The following is a 20,533-nucleotide window of genomic DNA, read 5'->3' as shown; positions in this document are numbered from 1 at the left end:
ACAATAAAAGTTAATAGTATGTCCCCATTTAGATATCTACATAAGTTGTGGTGATGGTGGTGGTGATGGCGCAGTGGATAAGACACACCTTTGGTGTGAGAGACCTGGGTTCGAATCCACTGTGAGACACCAATGTGTCCCTGAGCAAGACACTGAACCCCTAGTTGCTCCAGAGGCGTGCGACCTCTGACATATATAGCAATTCTTTTGAATTCTTTGGATAAAAGCGTCAGCTAAATGAATAAATGTAAATGTAAAATGTAAATGTAAATAAGTTAATGCATGCGTGCGCGTGTGTGTGTGTGTGTGTGTGTGTGTGTGTGTGTGTGTGTGTGTGAGAGAGTGAGTGGTGGGTGGGAAAACATTATACCTTCTAATCAGACTGTCAGAAAACTACATGACCAAGAGTACACACCCCTTCTAATTAGCAGGTTTAGCTATGGTATAGTATAATAACTTTAGTAAAACATTCATACCTACACACATACAATAACAGATAACAGACATACATGCACACATGAACGTATAGCAAGCGAACATGTAAATACACGTGCATTGACAAGACACTACAATCATTCAAATATACACAATGGTTTTACTGTGAAAGCTGTCTGTCCTTTAATTTAAAGATTTAAGTATATATAGATCCAACAAAGAGTCAATGGACTTGAAAATACATACTGAAATGCTTTTATAATGAAAGTTGATGCAACTGAAACAAATGCCACCATTGCATATTTAGCTTGATTTGTGGCTCTCTGATCTCTGGCTCTGTAGCAATCTCCCGCCCAAACATGTGCGCCTAATTCAAGGGTGTAAAATAGAGCATGAGATAAGAATGTCAAAGAGGCCCATCACCCCCAAAGAACTGGATACATCTCTTTTTTCCCTTCAATACCTCCCTTCTTTGAAATCAAGAACAATCTTATCTGTGGGAGACTCTAAAATAAGGATGTACACTACCATGAGAACAGGTTCTTCTGGACGGACTGGAGTCATTGAAGGATGAGGAGCCCTCCATGACCCTCCAGCAAAGTCCAAATGAGATTGATGGACCTCTTTATGAGAGGACCAGCAAACGGGTAACTAAAGTATAGCCAAATCTGGCAGTGCAGGGACATTCCTGAAGGTCCATTCTGGACTATTCCAGTAGGACCATGTGCTTCATATATCTGCCAGAATATATCAATGAAATAGGATTATTAGGAGAGCATTAAAAGTTAATTAAGAGCTCTTAGTCTGTTGCCTACCGTACTGGAAATATGCAGAAAAGATCACCAGCATATCTACTTGCGAAATGCTTTGTTCCTTTCAAATCCCAACAATCCAAAACACAATACATGAAGACATACCAGATTCATAATGTGGGATTTTCTCTAAAATCCTCTTTGAAGCACCAGCCCAGGGATATGAAGGGTTCACTGGTCTTGAGGGTAATAAAGTTTAAAGGGCTGTTCACAATGAAGACAATAACAATATTCAGAACTATAACTATAAAGTTGAATATGAGAAAAGAGAAAGTCCACACCAACATGCTCCACATAACAATATCGACACAGATGAACAACATCGTTGGTATTTCTTTCAGAATAATCTTTTTCAAGCTGATGGACAATAAAAACATTGACCAATTAGAAGCATGTAAAGCGAGAGGAGACATAACTGCAAAAAAAAAAACGAAACAAATGTTGATGTAGATGCTAATAGTTATCGTTCTTGGTATGAATGAGGCTTAACACTTGAGAACCACAATTTTCAATGTACTAATTTCAAATCAAACTGCTTGATTCAATACTGTTCTTTCGGGAAGATGACTGGTCCTACAAGTCCTCCACATTAATAGACCATCTGGCACGCAGTTCACCGCGGGTTGGGCAGAAGGCCAGTTTCTGTCAGCAAGAAAGGAGTGACATTGGTGTAGAGGTGCAGAGCTGCAGCAAGTTGGTAGAAACAAATTATGAGAGGGAATTTGACCAAAACAAAGGGGCTATGGGATATTTTTACATTATTAGCATATAGAGAAGACTCTGAAGTCTACAAAAAGTCAACAGCTTTGGGGGCTCCATTCTCTAAAGCAGTGGTCTCAAACTCGCGGCCCGAGGGCCATTTGAGGCCCGCGGGGTGATATTTTGTGGCCCCCTACTTGACATTAAAGTTTAATGTTAGTGCGGCCCGTCGTTGCGTGTGCCGCGTTTTTATTTTTTGATTTTTTTATCCCTTATGGGCTACCATAGATAGTCTCGTGACAGCTTACGGTGGGTTTGTTGTCAATAGTTGTCATAGACAACCGCGAAGTACAAACATACTGCGCCTGAAAAAAATGAGCGCGTCGCTTCAATTATGAGCGGGCTTGCCGCGCGCCTACATTTGAAATAACGAACTTGAGCGCGCAAAATATGTGAGCGCGATATGTGAACGGCCCCTTGTCGAGCTACCACCAATCAGGCCACGAGCTACTGGTAGCTCACGAGCGACGTGTTGGAGATCCTTGCTCTAAAACAATGTCATTTTGAGCTTGTAATATGTGTCCAACAGGTTGATAAGAAGGTTTGCTTTGATTTGTGTAAAGTCAGTAATTTGCCTGAGACACTATACATGTGTAGAAAGAATTCAATAAGACGGGCAGACATGACTGCAAATATTTGTATTTCAAATGCAATAATTGTTTTTCTAAGTATAATAAAAGGAAATGTGCCTGCCAAAAAAACATTCAATATCATATTGAAAATAAAAAGGACATGAGGAAATATAAGTACCACAAATATGTGTTATAAGGAAAAGATAAAGAAAGTTTGTAAAATGAACTTCAACTGTCAGAAGGACAGCTCATGAAGAACCAATCATGTACAGAAAGGAATGTTCAAATTCAGAGGAACAGATCAGAAGAAACGTTAATAATAAAGATTGAGAAGATTGGATCAGTTGTGCTCCTTTTTTGGAATACTTGAATACTATTTTTTTGTGGAATACTTGATGCGGCCCAGCCTGACCCAGACTCCACCTCCAGCGGCCCCCAGTTAAGTTGAGTTTGAGACCCCTGCTCTAAAGTGTGTTAACTGGTTTGCTAAACCTGACTAGATTTTCTAAAACCAGTCTGGTGAAAAGCCTGCAAATACAAGACAGAGTTGGGCTTCATCCACCAGGCTTTGAGACAATCAAAGATAATGTGATTCCATCAGTAAAGCAATAGGGGCTTTCGCACCGGAGGAACCTTTTCATAGTTCCTAGAACTACCGGTATTGGCAAAAGTACCCGGATGTTGGGACGTTCGCACCACAGGAACTAGAAACGATTTTAATTCAAGGAACTCTTTTGGAGGAACTAATTTAGCTCCTACTTCAAAGTAGGGTCTAAACCAGCTCTATAGGAACTATCCGTGACGTTAGTGTTCGCGGATTGGCCAAATGCACGCGAAACACAAGCACCTGCCATTTTGACAAAAAAAAAAATGTAAACGTACAGATTATAGCCTATATGTTTACTCCAGAAACTAACTATACGAACATGGAAAACAGTGATAGATGGGCCTATACCCTTTACGCTGAGGAGAAAATCCAACGCAACTTTAAGGGGTCCAAGCTAAACATGATCATGTATTTCTGCTCAGCTAGTGACACTGGACGTCAACCACACGGCATACGCTTATAACTTTTCATATACTGTCTACTTTCTATGTATAACAGTTCAATCTAATAATGTATTAGACAGGACTGTTAGACAGATCGTAAACTATTGAACACGAAGAATCCGAGCGTTGTTTGCTGCTCAGGCTCTGGCGTTCCCAGCGCTGTCAGAATAAAGGTCAGCCGAGGCGTCAAAATAAAAGTCAAAACAACGAGCGCGGTTTACGTCACTTCAGAGTTCCTACTGGTGGTGCGAATGCAACCAGAAAATGTTCCTTGGTGGCTAGTTCCTAGAACTATCCGGACCAAAAGCCCCTAATGTCACAACCAGGGTTGTGCAAAATGCTGCACTCAAGAATTGGCTCCCTTTAAAAAATTTTACATTTTAAATTTAAGTGGCCACATCCCACAGGAATTTGAATTATAATTTGAATTACACGAGGAATTTAATGAATTACAATTCAATCTATCTATATCCATCCAAACGTCCATCCGTCATTGACTTTTTAAAAAATTTCAAACAACACTTTTTTTCAAACCAACAATTAACATTTGTCTCACCAAACATTGTTGTTCTGGTTAAAAAAAACAAAAACAAAAAAACAGTTATGTAAATTTCTTTACATTTCAATTAATTTATATTCCAACTATATTACCTTACATTCAATTTCTACATTCTGTCTGCTACCTTAGTTAATTGTAATTTAAAATGCATTCTCAATTCAGTTTTGAATTCCAAACAACCCTAGTCTAAAGTTGGCTCAAACCAACAAAGGTAAAAGAATATATTATATAATATTTTAAATATTAGGCAGGCTAAGGAAACAATGTGCTACGTTAACCTAAATAATGTCTTCCATAGCTTACATTGGTTGTTGGCATCAATCCTGAACCAAATTTGTCCAATTAAAAAATGAACAGATATCACTTTCACCATACATTATCCAAATATTCCAATATCAGCATTCATCAAGCATACAAAGTTCTCTCTATATAAATAATTACACTAATCAAATCAACCACAACCATGTCTGGCAAAATCTGCCAGCACAATGACATGCTAGAGGCAAAATATCGCCTGCGGTTCTTTTACAGGATTGCATCATATTCAAACCACACCGGGCTCATGGGTCAGAGCTGCTGGCAGCTGTTTGAGACTGTTAGGATTCTGCTCACGATGTTTGAGGGGTCTAGAGGCTAACCATCAATCGCCCTGCGACACGTGTTTTTTCTCCAATGTGGAGCGCAGTTCCTCTGCTGTGCTCTGTAAGTTGCTGGCTGTGCAGATCTAATTTATGGCAAATATATTCAGCTGAGAGAGCTGCATTTGCATCTAGCTGAATACTAACAGAAAAAAGAAGGCAGAAAGGAATGAAAAAAATGACACCAGTGACTTCATAGGCACTCCACATATGTAGCACTGCAGGATACGAAGAGACATGCGGAGTGAAGAGAGTTATTACTGTACGACAAAACCTTGTGGAAATCCTCCAGTCAAAAGACGAGATCAAAGACGAGTACAAAAATACATGTGTCATACAAAACAGACAAACCCACAGGCCTCACAACAACAGGACACATCTTCTGCATGGATTGAGAATTGGTGTCTAGGCATGTAATGAATTTAAAGGGAACAACTGGGCTTGGAGCACATCCAAATCCCAAGTCTACGGCACCCGGTTCATTCCTTTGCGGTATTCGCATATCACACTTTTCAGCTGCCACTCAGTTGTGAGGTACTGTACGTATTATTACTTTGATAGCACAAGAGCCTCCCTCAACAGATGATTTTAATGGTTCGACTGAACTGTAAAACATTTGAGGATTTAAAATAAAAGGGAAAATAATATAATAACTTCAAGAACAAAATCAAAGTGCAAAGGCAAATTCCAAAAAAAGAGAGAATTATATTGCATGCTTATTGTACATCCAAGTAAATCCATCAACTCAAATCACTTGCTTAAAATTAAAAATTAATTTAACTTCTCATATGTTCCTCAAAACTTGAATAACTTGTTTTCCTGTGGAACACAATGGCTCTTTTCTGTACAACAAAAATGCATGGAGATCCAGCTCAGTTTCAACTGAGCAAAAAAACAACTATAGTTAGGTTGTGATCCACTTGCACCCCTAACAGCAAGAATATAATATATACTATAATGTATATAACATATAAAAATATAATGTATAAAATAAGTGAATAACTCTTGACTACAACAAAGCAGTAAAAGGCACTTGGGTCCTGGTTCAAATGGTTCTATGAATTGTTTTAGTGAATCAGTTCACTGAAAAGCATTTGAATGAACAGTTCAACTAAAATGAATCGCAGTAATTGTATTCAAACAGTTCAGTGTAGTGTTATCAATAATATTCACAACAAAGTGAGGTTTTTTTTTGGTCCGAATGTCTTCGAACCATCAACTTGATTCTATATCTTCCATAATGCTGCTTACTCTCATTTAACATTAAAGATTTTAACAAATATAATTTGCTTAATGAGGCTCTCAATGCAGCTTCTATATAGTTTCTAATTCTACGAAGTACCTTTCAGTTTTTTTCTTTCTTTCAAAGGGCCCATTCAAATGACTTTACATTTATCTAAACCTGTGACAGTAATGACACCCTAAACTACACTGGAATAAAATTAAATTGGCCCCTTCAAGAGCTGGAGTCCCTGAAGAGAAAATGACTCAAGACGTCAGCAAAGTAGCATGAATTTCAACCACAGTCTGAGGACATGGACTAAAGACTGGAGGTCTTTCTGGGAAGTGTGAGGTCCCTTTGATACACAGCTCACTGGCTGGTGAATGGCTGATCTGTTGGGTGAGTCAGACTTGCCACTTGTTTGACTTAACTTTTATGGGAGATTCAGACAGACCTGGGGTATGGAGGGGAAGTCAAGTATGTGTATGTTTGAGTGGATGTACATGTTGTGTGTGTGTGTAAAACAAAAGTTTGCAGCCGTGGACGTCCTTGCAGTCGCAGAGCCACACTTCAGTGAAAACCGAATGGCAAACAGCACACAGGAAAGCATACACCCTCCTCATCCATCACACACAGCACAACTGTATTGCTCACCTCTACCACAACCCTGAAACTGCTCTACAACTGCATTCTCCCTCTGGCATACCTGAGCTCTTAGGGCTGTTTCACACAACACGCTCAAGTAGCATGCAAGTCAAGCGGCAATGTGACTGCAACAGCAGGTTCTCATGATTTCACACTGACAGGCTTTCTTCTGTGTAACAGACGTGATTTCTGGGTTACTACATTGAGTGTGGATTTTATAATGTCCACACATTATAAAATAAGGGGCTGGCCATTAAAAACTTAATCGTTGTGAAATCGAATTTACATAAGGAGTAAGAAACACATTTATATCCACATGGTAATAAATCCACATAGAATGAATCCCAAACCCAGAGTAAAGATAAACTGCTGAAAAAAGTATTTTAGTTCTATTTCCCGGTTAAATTATCTTTCAAACAAGATATATTTGCTTGAGCAGCAACACTGCATAAGATATTAAGACCTGTTTTAAGAGAATGTACACTACTGTTCAAAAAAGTCACTTATGCTCAGCAAGGCTGCATTTATTTAATAAAAAATAAAGTAAAAACAGTAATTGTGAAATATTATTAAAAATTAAAATAACTATTGTAATATTGTTTAATGTAATTTATTCCTGTGATATCAAAGCTGAATTTTCAGCATCATTACTCCAGTCTTCAAGTGATTCAAGATCCTTCAGAAATCATTCTAATATGATGATTTGCTGCACAAGAAACATTTGTCGTCATTATCACAGATGAAAACTGTTGTTCTGCTTAATATATTTGTGGCCACCAGGATGATTCAGGATTATTTGAGGAATCGAAAGTTCAAAAGAATAGCATTTATTAAGTTTTTACTGTCATTTTCTAATCAATTTAATGCATCATTTCTTTTAAAAAAAGAAAAAAAAAGAAATATTTTAAAACCTTACAGACCGAAAACTTTTAAACGGTAGTGTATCATTAATATACAAACTGTATATTGTCTTGCTACACTAGCAGATTTTTTTGTTTTAAGTATAAACAAATAAAAAATAGTGGAAAAAATTGCCAATGCAGTAAGACAAAATAGGGTTATATTCAAAAGACAGCACCGCAGTGTGAATGCTGTAACCTGTTAATATGAGCGTTATTAGGGGGGGGGGGGGGGGGGGGTTGTATGATACACACATTCTTTTCAAACTCTGCTAAACCATAAACCATTTAAATTTCATCTGGCTCGGTTCAATTGCAGAATCCTCATTTCACTCCAACAGTAGCTTCTGACTATTGTAATCTCCTCAACACAAGGCTGAAATCTCTCTGAGAGCTAAACACACACATATTCCCATACTCAAAAATTCTAGATAGAGCGTGAACAGAATGGGATCTCGAGGCGTGTTAGTGCACAGCTTTGACATTGTTAGTTAGCCTGTAGCTTGCTAGATTCTCCCTAAGCTATTCTATAAAAAAAAATAGTTTGTAGTAGATTCTAAATTATATGTTTACAATTCGTGAGAACCAGACAGTGTAGATGAGAGTGGGGTAAGCTGTGCCACCTTTTCTAGGGTTGTCTACAGTGTAAAACTTTACAGGGAAAAAAGTGGTGCATTGACGCATTTTGATCAACGTTACTGGTTAACTTGGTCATGCTGAGGAGCATTAATCGGGAAATATGTGAATAATTGGGAAAGAGGTTTCAAATAAAAATATACTATGAATATAAACAAATGAAACATTTATGTTTAGATTTTATTTTGCTGCACACTATTCACATTTTCATATATCAGCCAAAAAGGGTTTCATACTGAATATTTGAACATACTTTACCCCAAAAGATTTGGCAAAAATGGTTTTTTTAATAATTTATCTTTAGCTAAATCATTTGCATGACTTTATAAATTAGCGACTGTCTAATGGGTATTATTTATATCTACACTTGAAAAAGGCATAAATTTGCTTTTTTATAAGATTTAACTGATATAAGACAGAAAAACTGCTTTCTTTTTATTTCTGGATGTAATAATAAACTGACTTGACTTTTTTTTTTCATTCAACAATGCAATTTTGACCAAGTGTGACTTATAGTCACGTGCGACTTGTTTTCTGTAAAATACGGTAGCCATCTGACAGATATGATGGACAGAAAATTAAAGAAGAGCACAGCTGTAACACAAAAACACATCCAGTAAACAAACTCTTACATGGTTACACTCCTGCTTCACATGACACTAAAGGCACATCCTGGGGTCTGGTTGTTCTTGGGAAGCTTTCGATATTAAAAAGACGACTAACTCAACCTACCACTGTTTCGATTCTTGCGGTTGGATTTGCCGCCAAGCAGCATCTTCAGACTGTTCCTGAACATGACTGCACAGCTCTGGACCGGGCTATAGAGAAATCTGCAGAGAGAGGGGAAAAATACAGCACTTTGAGAAACACAAGTAAAAAAAACCTGAACAAATCAATGGAAAGATTGAAAACATGTACCTGCCCTGTATAAATAGAACTAATAATAAAAAAAATAAAAAAATGAAATATGCCTTTTTAGTAGACCATTTCTACTAATAATAAAAAAGATGCTGCACAAACATTGAGCAACAAAACAGTTGCCACTATTGTTTTAACCTATAAAAAAAAAAGATCTGTAACAACACCCACAAATCACTTTCTAGCCCCTTTACTTATGAACACAGATTCCCACAACGTGTGATCTCTTTAAAAATGCAGTTCGACTGGTGATGTTCGCCGCATATTGGCTCTGAAGTCTAGACAAAGAGTTATTGAGGGGATTTTTGGAAGCCTGTGATTATATGTTTCAGGTACACAGAGCCTTCAGCCTGCTGGAGCACTACAGCTGATAATGAGTTTCATTCGTGGGATTCGTCATTCTTCACTGGATTATTTTAGGTCTCACTCAACACCCACATTACGGAGGGATCACACCCTGATGCTGCTAATTACCACTTCATGTATGAGCTAAGTGTGTGTGTGTGTGTGTGTGTGTGTGTGTGTGTGTGTGTGTGTGTGTGTGTGTGTGTGTGTGTGTGTGTGTGTGTGTGTGTGTGTGTGTGTGTGTGTGCACAAGATAGAGACACACTTTGTTCTGCTGCTGAAGCTGATGTTGGAAGTGGATTTCAATGAAATTACTTTGGTGGGTCTGCAGCTGAATTCACATATATAAAGAGAGCATGTATGTGTTTGAGAATAGAATACAATGTTGGGAATTAACACCCCAGTACAGTTTGCAATATTTCCTGATCCTTTTTTGGCAAAAAGGCCAGACTCATTATAAAGAAAACAACAGATTATGTAAAGTAGTCTAGCAAAGCAGTAGTCCACAAAACAAGTACTTATGGAACATACATGGAGAGACAGGTAGAACTGTAAATACAGAGATAGACAGAACGACAGACTTGCGTACATACATACATAGAGAGATAGATAGAATGATACATAAAGAAATAGACAGAACAAAACAGAGAGATAGACAGACACGACAAATAGAATGACAGAAAGGTAGATAGAAAATAGACAGGCACAGAGAGAGAGAGAGAGAGAGAGAGAGAGAGAGAGAGAGAGAGAGAGAGAGAGAGAGACGCATGAACTTTGAATCCCCTGCACTCAAGTATACAATGTACTCAGTTTCTTCTTCATTTTACAGTATTAATCTGGGCCTCCACACCTTCAGAAGTGATCTTGGCAGAGGTCACACACAAATGAGAAACACATGTCCTAGTGGGGGATTGTGTGTATGTGCACACATGCATTTCAAATCAGCATCGACGGGCAGATATCCTTCTTTTCTAGCACTCGGTGCACCCATTTGCTGAGCCAGAATTGGTACATGTTTACTAATATGCTGGAGCCACATTTGGCAGAGAGCAAAAAGTATGTGAAAGTGACTCCGTTTGGGTGGAGGGGGGGTGTCACAAATATTTGAATAGTATTGAAGATAATGTCAAAAAATTATATTTGCTTTAACCATTGGTAACTTTGTCTGAAACTTAATCTGCATGCTTAACGTCCTGCCGCCCCTTCTCACTTCTGCTGCATCTGTCTGGTCATGAAAAAAAAAAAGTCTCTTCACCTGCTAGAAACCAAATGTGAAGGAGGAACGAAATGTTAAAACGTTAACACTGCCGTACAACTGAGGTCAAGCTATTCAAGTCAGAGAAAATGAAAAATAAAATGCTACCAAATGCCAGAGCCGGACAGTAACGGAGTACATTTACTTGAGTACAGTACTTGAGTACAATTTTGAGGGATCTGTACTTTACTCGAGTATCATTTTTGGGTATTACTCATGACTTTACTCAAGTACATTTGAGAGGCAAATATTGTACTCTTTACTCCACTACATTTCTATCCATAACCGTGAGTACCCGTTACTTCTAAAAAAAAGAAAGAAAAATCTCGGAAACCCTCAATTTGTTGTTTCCCTCTCAAACGTGATTGGATTGTGCAGGCGCCACTGATTGGGACAGCCTATCAGCAATCACCTTCAGCTTTCCGCCAAAGTCAACTCCATGGTCAGATTTAGATGAGAGACGAAACAGGTTCAAATGTGGGTGCAAAAAATCCATTAAAACTCTAGTTTGTCAGAGCGTTGCCATTGTGCATTGCTTTGTGGGCAAGTGAGAAATGTTAAATAAAGCAACATGGTAAAAAGATGAAAATGACTTCCAATTCCTTTTAGATTATCAAAGGTATTAACATTAACATTTTTCATAACTCCATGTAGGACGTTTCTGTACATAAATGTAAGCACGGTTCGCGTACCTACCCCGAAGTGATAAAATAAAATTCTGCATCAAATTTATAGGCAAAGACAAGTAGTTTGTTTAGGCATGGTTTGTAGGGAATTACAAACTTGCACACATATATTCGAACACACATAACTATAGAATCAATTCTTAATGCGCATGTGAACGCCATCAGCGTTTATCACAGGTTCAGTTTAAAGTCTATTTAGAGAGAACGGTGTCGTCTTAGCGCCCCTAATTTAATAACAAATGATCATTTCGACGGAAGTGAATCAATCAAAACTAACTTTAGCTGGAAATAACATTATTTAAGAATCGCTACAAAGCCAAAACAATCTCTGTTACCTTAAATTATATGTTTATCTCTGTAAAGCTGCTTTGAAACAATCTACATTGTTAAAAGCGCTATATAAATGAAGATGACTTGACTTGACACTGTGGCAGTAGTAATGCAATATTTAGAAAATTTACTCTTGTACTCTTGATACTCAAGTACTTTTAAAAACAAGTACTTCAGTACTTTTACTTAAGTAGACATCTGACTGTAGTACTTTTACTTGTACTTCAGTAAAATTTAGCAAGGGGTATCTGTACTTTTACTCAAGTAACGAAGCTGTGTACTCTGTCCGCCTCTGCCAAATGCACCCCCCGCAAAACCTTGTCCCTTTTTTCCAAAGAAAATCAGCTAATTTGAGATTCAAATATAGGACCTCTTACAGTTTATACAACAGTACTACCTCTAGAACAACTAAGCACTCTCAAATGAGTGAGCTCACAGTTAAATGTAGATTTATTTATTTCATAATGTGCTTGATGGGTGTAGAAAGAGCGCAAGATGAGAACCCTTCAAGTTTGGAGACCAAATGAGCAGTTTGAGCACTGCTATCCACACAAGATCTGAATTTATATTTCCCAAACCATAGTACGCTAAAAATAAGAATGTGCTCTTATGATACAATTTGATAGACTATTCCAATTGGAGCTGCTTTATTCCTGAGTTTCAGTTTTTCCCATTCCAGTCATTTTTTTCCCCCCATTTAATTTAACACAAACGTTAAACTTGTTATCAATGGTGCAGCAGACAAACAAAGTAGAAAAAAAGTCAAGACAAGATGGATAGAGAGCGAAAAGGGGAGTGCAACAGTTTCTGAATAAAGATGCGAGAGGAAGAACAGGATGACCTTATCCTGAGGCTGTGCTTCTGTCAGCTGATGAAGAACAGAGACGACGTAACTCAGCGTAGCGAGGTTTGCTGCTGTTTGCCGAGTGAACCGTGCCTAAGCATGAGAGTGATGAGACTAACGCTATTTCCCCAAAGCAGTCTCTCATACTTGGACATGCGCTTTAATGAGGTCCTGATGTCTGTAGAAAAGCTGACATGCAGTCTAATGAGAGACTTTGATTGAAAGTTGGGAAAGTGAAAAATGCCATCTGCAATGGAGCAGTAGAAGGATTTATCAAGCTTTTTTTAATAATGCTGAAGTCTGAGGACAGCTACCAACGTTGGAAATCTTCCCTTCTGCCACAGCTCTTAAACCTCGATCAGTTACCAAACATGCAAGAACCGATAGCGTTTCAAGTTGCCATTAAATTCGAACTTTTGTGCTTGTCTTCAAGTGCGATAACTGAATATGGATGAATACAAATGAGAATTAAACTAACTAAAACACAGCATTAAAAACAAACAAGCAATCAAATAAACAAAAACAAAAATAACATTGTTTGACATTGTGGACACATTTTTAAACAAATAACAAAACAAATAAACAAACAAATTAGGGATGCATCGATATGAAAATATTGGCCGATACCGATAATTCTTTATATTTGAAAGCCGAAAACTGATATATTTGCCAATGAATCTAAATCCAAATTTTTATAATTTTTGAGAGCCTGATTACAAAAACAAAAGTCTTACCATTATATCCATGTCCCAAGCTCACAATTCTAATGATGTTCTCATTATAATTTTATGTAGCCTATATGACATATTGCACATGTTGCACTTAATTGTATTTTCCTTTTTTGAAGTGATTCCAATCATATTTCAAGCTATTCAAAACCATCATGGTGAACAGTGCACATCTTAAGTGTCTCAACTGGAGGAAATAATACATTATTTATCAGCTTTAATATATCGGCCAAATTTTTTTGAACATATGAAAATGAACATATACAGCCGATACCGATATTTTTGATATCGTTTTTGAAAGATAAACAAACAAACAAACAAACAAACAAACAAACAAACAAACATCGTTTGACATTGCCAAAATAGGAAAAATCTTGTGAACACACTGGCAAATTTTTTAGGGTTTCATGTACTACATTCATTTAAACATTGTCCCAGTTAAAAGGACAATTGTCCCAGTTATTTGCTAATCAAAAACAGTTTGGGACTAGTTTGAGGCGTTAGGATTGGCTTGAAGGCCCGTTCACACAAAGAACGATAACTACAACGATTACTATATTAGTGTCCACACAAACCCAGAACATCATTCTGTTGACATTAAGCGTGCGCTGTAGTTTTGTCGTCAGCTGCTTTAAATGCTTGAGCTCTTTAAAGCAGGATGGATTCTGATTGGCTGTCAATGTTTTTTATCATTCATCAGCTGACAAAAAAAAAATATGACAGTGATTCCAACGATATTGTTCCCCTGCTCCGTTATAGTTGTGGTGTGAACTCTGCTATTCTTTTAAATTTGGAATGATTTTTGGAACTATATCTTTATCGTTATAGTTATCGTCCTTGGTGTGAACGGCCTTAAGGCATAATTTTCATCAAGAGAGTTGTGTGTCTGGTTCTGAGGACTCACTGTGTTGACAGAGGCTGTAAGTGCTTGTAGGAGAGAAGGGATCAATATGATTTAGCTGTGCTTTGCTTTGCTCTTTGTCATTTGTCTGAGAGCTAAACAATAGCAGTGAGATGAATGACACACTCCAAAAGAGTGCCAGAAATCGGACAGTCCCGGCGTGCCAAAGCAAAATGTTCAGCTTTGTTGTGTGTGTGTGTGTGTGTGTGTGTGTGTGTGTGTGTGTGTGTGTGTGTCCGTCCACCGTTAATCCTCCCTAGCTGAGGGGGGCCTGAGTGAGATTGTCCAACTAGATTACTAGGACAAGGAGGGCTGACAACACAGAGTGGGACAGACAAACTAAGAAAGATTACAAAAAACAATGGTGGAAAAAAGCCCCTCAGGGGAAAGAGTTCATACCGAGGATACAGACACACACACACACACACACACACACACACACACACACTAACTCTTAATAATTCATCTGTCCACACAATGAAAAACACTATGGTACAACCATACTAGTTTGGACATGGAATCACTTCCGGTAACTGATTTCTATCTAAATATCATGGTATTTGAATATGGTAATTAATTATTCACTATGACAAATGGGTAGCACATGAAAAGCAGTAACAGCAGTGTGACATGGTGTTATAATTAATTCAAAACTATAAAAAGCTATTATTTTTGTTTATTATCATAAATGATCATTTAGAGTTTGTGACAAATTGATTCATGAAAAATTATGATTTACAATAATAATAATAATACAGTTTGCAGGACTGCATATTAATTGAGTGAACACACTGCAGCACATTCAAGTAAACAACACAAAACTGGTGAAAAAAATGGAGAAAAAAGACACTGTAAACAGACACAGCATCTACAGTAAATTACAGTATACAGTCTATATGGAGAGTAATTTATATCTGAATTTTGTAACCTATAACATAATAACAGACATACATTATTTGTCAACCATTTGAATCAATCAGTGCACCGGTTCTGCCTCAGATGCTTGTTTTGTAAGTGATGCACACATCATTTAACTGTTCATGAGGTAGATTCCTCAGGCCATCTACCACATGAACAGTTAAACGCCCCCACTGGGCAATAAACATGAGCAAATTACAAAACATTATTTATACTTATATTTATTTAGCACACCATACCTCTTATATACATTCCTTTACATTTGTATAGGCTATAAACCTACCTCACATTGTCTATTTTGAATATTGTGTATTATATAAAAAATTTCTGTCACCAAGACAAATTCCTCGTATGTGTAAACATACTTAGCAATAAAGCTCATTCTGATTCAGGGTAATAACTCACTGAACTACAGATCAACACATGTTTCTGAAACACCTGAAGTTTCATTATTAACAAATAAGCCATTAGCAATCAGATCAGCCCACAGAACATAGCCTGCTGAAATCTCAAAGGCTTATGGCATCAAAACAGAGAGATTTACATGCTCTATCAGCTATAAAATCTTCCTCATCAAACTGAAGACTTTAACTTCGCAATCAGTTAAGAAACAGCCTGTGTCTTATCAGAATCAAAGCAGCCTGAAGCAGGAATACTGGCTTCCTTAATTCACTGTTAAACACAGACTGTCTAAAGGTATCCTGCCACGTGTCATCAGCCTGCATCACGATGATGGAATCTTCCGGACTGATGGGCCACAGCAGGAGGGATGTCATGTTAGTTGCAGACATGGATGTCTGGCTGGGAGCAGCAGCTCGTAAATGACAGCCATTTTCTTACTGCACTCGGTAGGTTGTTGAAAATACTGCTGCTACAATTCATGGACAGGGAGGTGGGTGTGCTGAGCTCCTTTTTAGTAGCAAGCAACAAATTGTTTGTAATAATCTAAAATGATAACGGAAACTGTGCTTGCTCTTTTCAATTTAACTGCATGATATTCCAGATAGCAGTAGCGGTCAGAAATGGATCCATTAGTGGTACCAAACAAATGTTTACATATAGATTACATATAGGCTAGGTTTCATAAACACTGCCATTAGGGATGGGCGGATTAATTTATCCCTCACACAAAAATACTGATCTGTATTTAGAATGAAAATTAATGCAAATATGCACATTTATGCTATGCCGTATAATAATGGATTTGTGTTTGTTAAAAAGTGTTTAAAGGGATAGTTCACTTTGAAATTAATTTTTGATATGTTTTAGCTTACCTCAAGGGCATCCAAGATGTAGGTGTCTTTGTTTCCGCAGTAGTTTCAATTTTTATATTTTTAGGTCAAACCGTTCTTGTCTGTCAGTCATGTAATGCAGGTCTATGGTAACTTCCTCAAAGAGCATGCACAGAGAAGTCCAAATTAAACATGATTTAATGACTCGTAAATGTAAGTACACATTGATGGCCTAAGACACAAAACGAGCAGTTTGTGTGAGAAAACGAATAGTATTTATATCGTTTTTACCTCTTGTAACGCACAGACCGAAGCGCCAGCGCCCTCAGATCACTGTGTTTACACGTGGACGTGGACGTGGCTGTGTTTACAAGAGGTAAAAACGATATAAATACTGTTCGTTTTCTCACACAAACCGCTCGTTTCGTGTCCTAGGCCATCAATGTGTACTTATATTTAAATCATGTTTAAATCATGTTTAATTTGGACTTCTCTGTGCATGCTCTTTGAGGTGGTGACCATAGACCTGCATTATATGACTGACAGACAAGAATGGTTTGACCTAAAAATATCAAAATTGAAACTTCTGCGGAAACAAAGACACCTACATCTTGGATGCCCTTGAGGTAAGCTAAAACATACCAAAAATTAATTTCAAAGTGAACTATCCCTTTAAATTAAAGTCAATTATTATATGCAAATGTTGTTATTATGATAAAAACAGAAATCTGATCATTTGTAATTTTTACTGTATAACCATTAGATGGATAGATGATAGATGGATGGATAAGGTTGACCATGCCAATTACATCAACTAGCAACACATGCGCCCTAATTTTTAGATGCACTTAGCCACTGTTTGGGGTAAGAGGTTAGAGAACACCTTCTGCTTGAAACTACACTAATCCAATATATTAGTCTAATCCCTAATGACTAAGATACTGTATGTATATTTAATATAAGGATCTAAACAGCAAAAACAATCTAAAGAACCAAAAACAATCCGTGTGTTTAAGTCGAGTATCTCTTCTCAAGCCCCGAACATGACTTTTCCAAATGTCACACTGTTACTGGAGAGCTACTGCAGGCATATAAAACTCGCTGGCCTGAGCCACCGTTTTGAGGTCGATGGATTCAACAGGAGCGTGAATGACTAAGAGCCAAGAGCCGCAGAGCTTTATATTTTATACAGTCTCTCCCTTTGACTAATGCCTCCCACAGCGCAGTGTTACAGGAATCGCACACTGTTTGTTTTCTGCTGCTCTACAAAGCCAATGAACAGTGAGCGTGCCGAGAAGGGGGGTGACAGGGGTGCCGTCTCGTGACTACGAGGTTTGAGTCGTGTGCAAGGAAACAAAACACTCCTCACACATACAGAAAAAGAACAAAGAATGGAAGATGGGTAAGAATACAGTACGAATGAATACAGCACATTCCCAGAATATACAAAAACACACTGGGGTCAGAGGATATTTCAGTAAGTGCCATTTGTGTGTTATTCACATAAATTTGTCTGTGTTCCTTAACTAAAACAGCTAAAGACTTAGAGAGGGAGACAAACGTGCAAGTTTGACCTGAGATTTTTCTTTTCTTGAGAGAAAACATCAGACATAGCGAGGGAGGAAATGCAGTTAAACCCCCTGCACACACGTGGCCACACAAAGAGCTATGCAAACACACAGCGCCTTCCCTTTGTCCGTATCACTTCCTTTCCAAATACAACACAGCCGCTCTAAATTGTTTTGCAGAAACTTGGGCTCAAAAGGAGAAAAAGGCCCTCAAACAAACTCCTCTGTGCAGTTTATAAACACATACACACTCCATCTACTGATGCTTCCTGATCCTAATCTACTGGCATAAGGGACTTTTTACAGGGCATTAGACCCACATCGATTCTGGAAAATCAGCATAAAGACATTAAAACTGATTCAAACAAAGAACCGTCTATTTAGACAGGAAGGGGTTACTTGATTGTCACAAACAAAACGCGAAAGACTAATTCGACTAAGGCTAAGGGGTTTTATAATGTTTTAAAAAAAAAAATATTTAAGAGTAAAATAAGGGTTGTGGTAAACATAACGAAAACTTGCTTTGTTGTACAATGCAAAATTCACACATTCACAACCCAAACATTTTTATTCTAGTTACTTATTAGAGAAACTACCTAAAAAAAATAGCTTCAAATTTTGCGTTTTTGATATTGGTGCGTGCAACTCACATTGTAGAGCAAAACATTCAAGTATCATCAAGTTATGTTTATCACAACCCTTATTTTACTCATAAATAAACCCCCATTATAAAACCCCTTAACCTGTGGTGAATTAGTCTTCTGGGTTTTGACATCATCCCTGCACCACTCAATTTAATTTTTGCGTTCACAGAACTTTTAGAGCCTTCCAGTTCCATCTGTACGAACTGAATTAGCAAAACAAGCTTTTCGGTATGCCGAACCCAGTGATTGAAACACTTTACAAAATGATTTGAAGATGTAGACTGTGCACAATGAGCACTTATAAAACTTTGATCTGTGACCTGTTAAAGGAAGAATCAAATTTTTAAATGTTTTTTAATGTCTATTGATATTGTGAGGTTGTGTAACTATAATATTGTGAGACCTTCTGTAGCTGCTCATCTTGGCCAGGTCACTTCTGAAAAAGAGATGTTTAATCTCAGAAAGTTTTTACCTGGTTAAATAACGGACAATAAATACATTTATAAATATATTTAAAAGAAAATGGCAAACAAAGTCCTTTAGAAGCATTCAGGGTTGATTTTTGTTGTTGTTGCAAATCTGGCAACTAGATCTTTCTCGAAAGTGCTCATTGTAACAGCTTGAGAACTTGTAAACAACTCGGTTTCCAAACAAACCTGTGTTCTCTGATTCTCAGAAATTTTGAAGAAGCCAATGAAATTGTTGTTTGAGGATGGGACGGCTCCCAGGGTAAACAAGCATTCGAGAGTCATGCAGGTGTGTCATGTTGCAAACAGAGTAGAATGGTCTGCATTATTCATAGTTCATCTATGGACTTGTGTGAACAGAGTTTACATGGAGACAACATAGGAATAAATCAAGTGACCGACAGTGACAACTCATCTGAACAGACAGAAATACAGCGTGGAATACCATGATGATAGTCGACCAGGTTTCACCAGCATAGTAACGTTTATCCACCACTACCAATACTAAACAAACAATACTAAACAACCCAAGGCCACCATGGGAATCAGTCGAAAGTCTGTAAATTCTACATAATGTGACACCTTTTCGCCACAGGCAACTTTGTAGCGCGATAATTACCAGAAAATGAAGCTTTATCTAAACAAATTGCAAACCAGTTTCACTTAAGCAGAAATCCACAAAGAAAGTGAACCAGCAGGGGTGTTGGAAAGGGGTGATGCGTGGTGATGTGGGGGGCATCAGGCATCGCAGCTGTATCTGCAGTCTCCGCAGCCGAGGCCTTGAACAGATTTAATGGAGAGCCTGAAATCAAAGAGTCCACACATCTTCAAAAAGAGCCCTGCCCGTTTGTTCTCGCTGCTTTTCAAAGAATTCCCTGCTTCACTTCTTAAGGCCAATTTATACTTCTGCGTCGAGTGTACGCCGTAGTGTACGGCGTGGGCTACGCACGTAGGCGACGCCGTCATGAGCATTTATACTTCTGCGTTTAGGTCTGCGTTGCTCTGCAGTACAGCGCCGAAACGCTAGTTGGCGGCGGAGGGTTTTAATGTTCCACTGTGTTTAGATTCCTCGCGGCAAGAAGAAGAAGATTCCTCGCGGCTGTTTTGAGTTTAGGTTACTACAAGCAATGGCGACTGAAAGAGAGCAGATCATGTTGGAGTTGGAGCTTATCGAGGTGGAAAAGGTAAATTTTTAGTTTTTTTTTAACAGTTTCGCTGTACTTAGAATTTAAAAATGGCGGGCGGTGCAGAAGAACACGCCGGAAATGCATAGGAGGAAACGCGATGCTACCAAGCCGACCAATCACAGATCTTGCGGTCCGCGTCGTCGCGACGTGTAGTTACATTTTTGAGGAGGTGCGCGTCAGGTTACGGCGAAGGGTACGGCGTATGGTACGCGTCTGTGCGTATGCTACGCCGTACCTACTGCGCGCACCCGACGCAGAAGTATAAATTGGCCTTTACTTTGAT

At 38.1% G+C, this 20,533-nt stretch overlaps 1 protein-coding gene across 2 annotated transcripts in view; it reads right to left on the bottom strand.

Moving 5' to 3' along the window:
- Window positions 1–20,533, bottom strand: part of tanc2a (tetratricopeptide repeat, ankyrin repeat and coiled-coil containing 2a) — a 180,563-nt gene that overhangs the window by 77,035 nt on the left and 82,995 nt on the right. For both annotated transcript variants that reach the window (XM_056234696.1, XM_056234697.1), the window contains exon 3: window positions 8,960–9,057. In XM_056234696.1, the coding sequence (XP_056090671.1) occupies window positions 8,960–9,023 (64 nt within the window). In that variant the 5' untranslated portion in view covers window positions 9,024–9,057. The remainder of the gene's footprint in view (window positions 1–8,959; window positions 9,058–20,533) is intronic.

This window comes from Rhinichthys klamathensis, unplaced genomic scaffold (genome assembly GCF_029890125.1).
Source record: "Rhinichthys klamathensis goyatoka isolate OS25496 unplaced genomic scaffold, OSU_Roscu_1.1 h1tg000401l_1, whole genome shotgun sequence".
NCBI lineage: Eukaryota > Metazoa > Chordata > Actinopteri > Cypriniformes > Leuciscidae > Rhinichthys > Rhinichthys klamathensis.
Note: the sequence above shows the minus strand (reverse complement) of the source record. Positions and strands in the feature narration are given on the sequence as shown.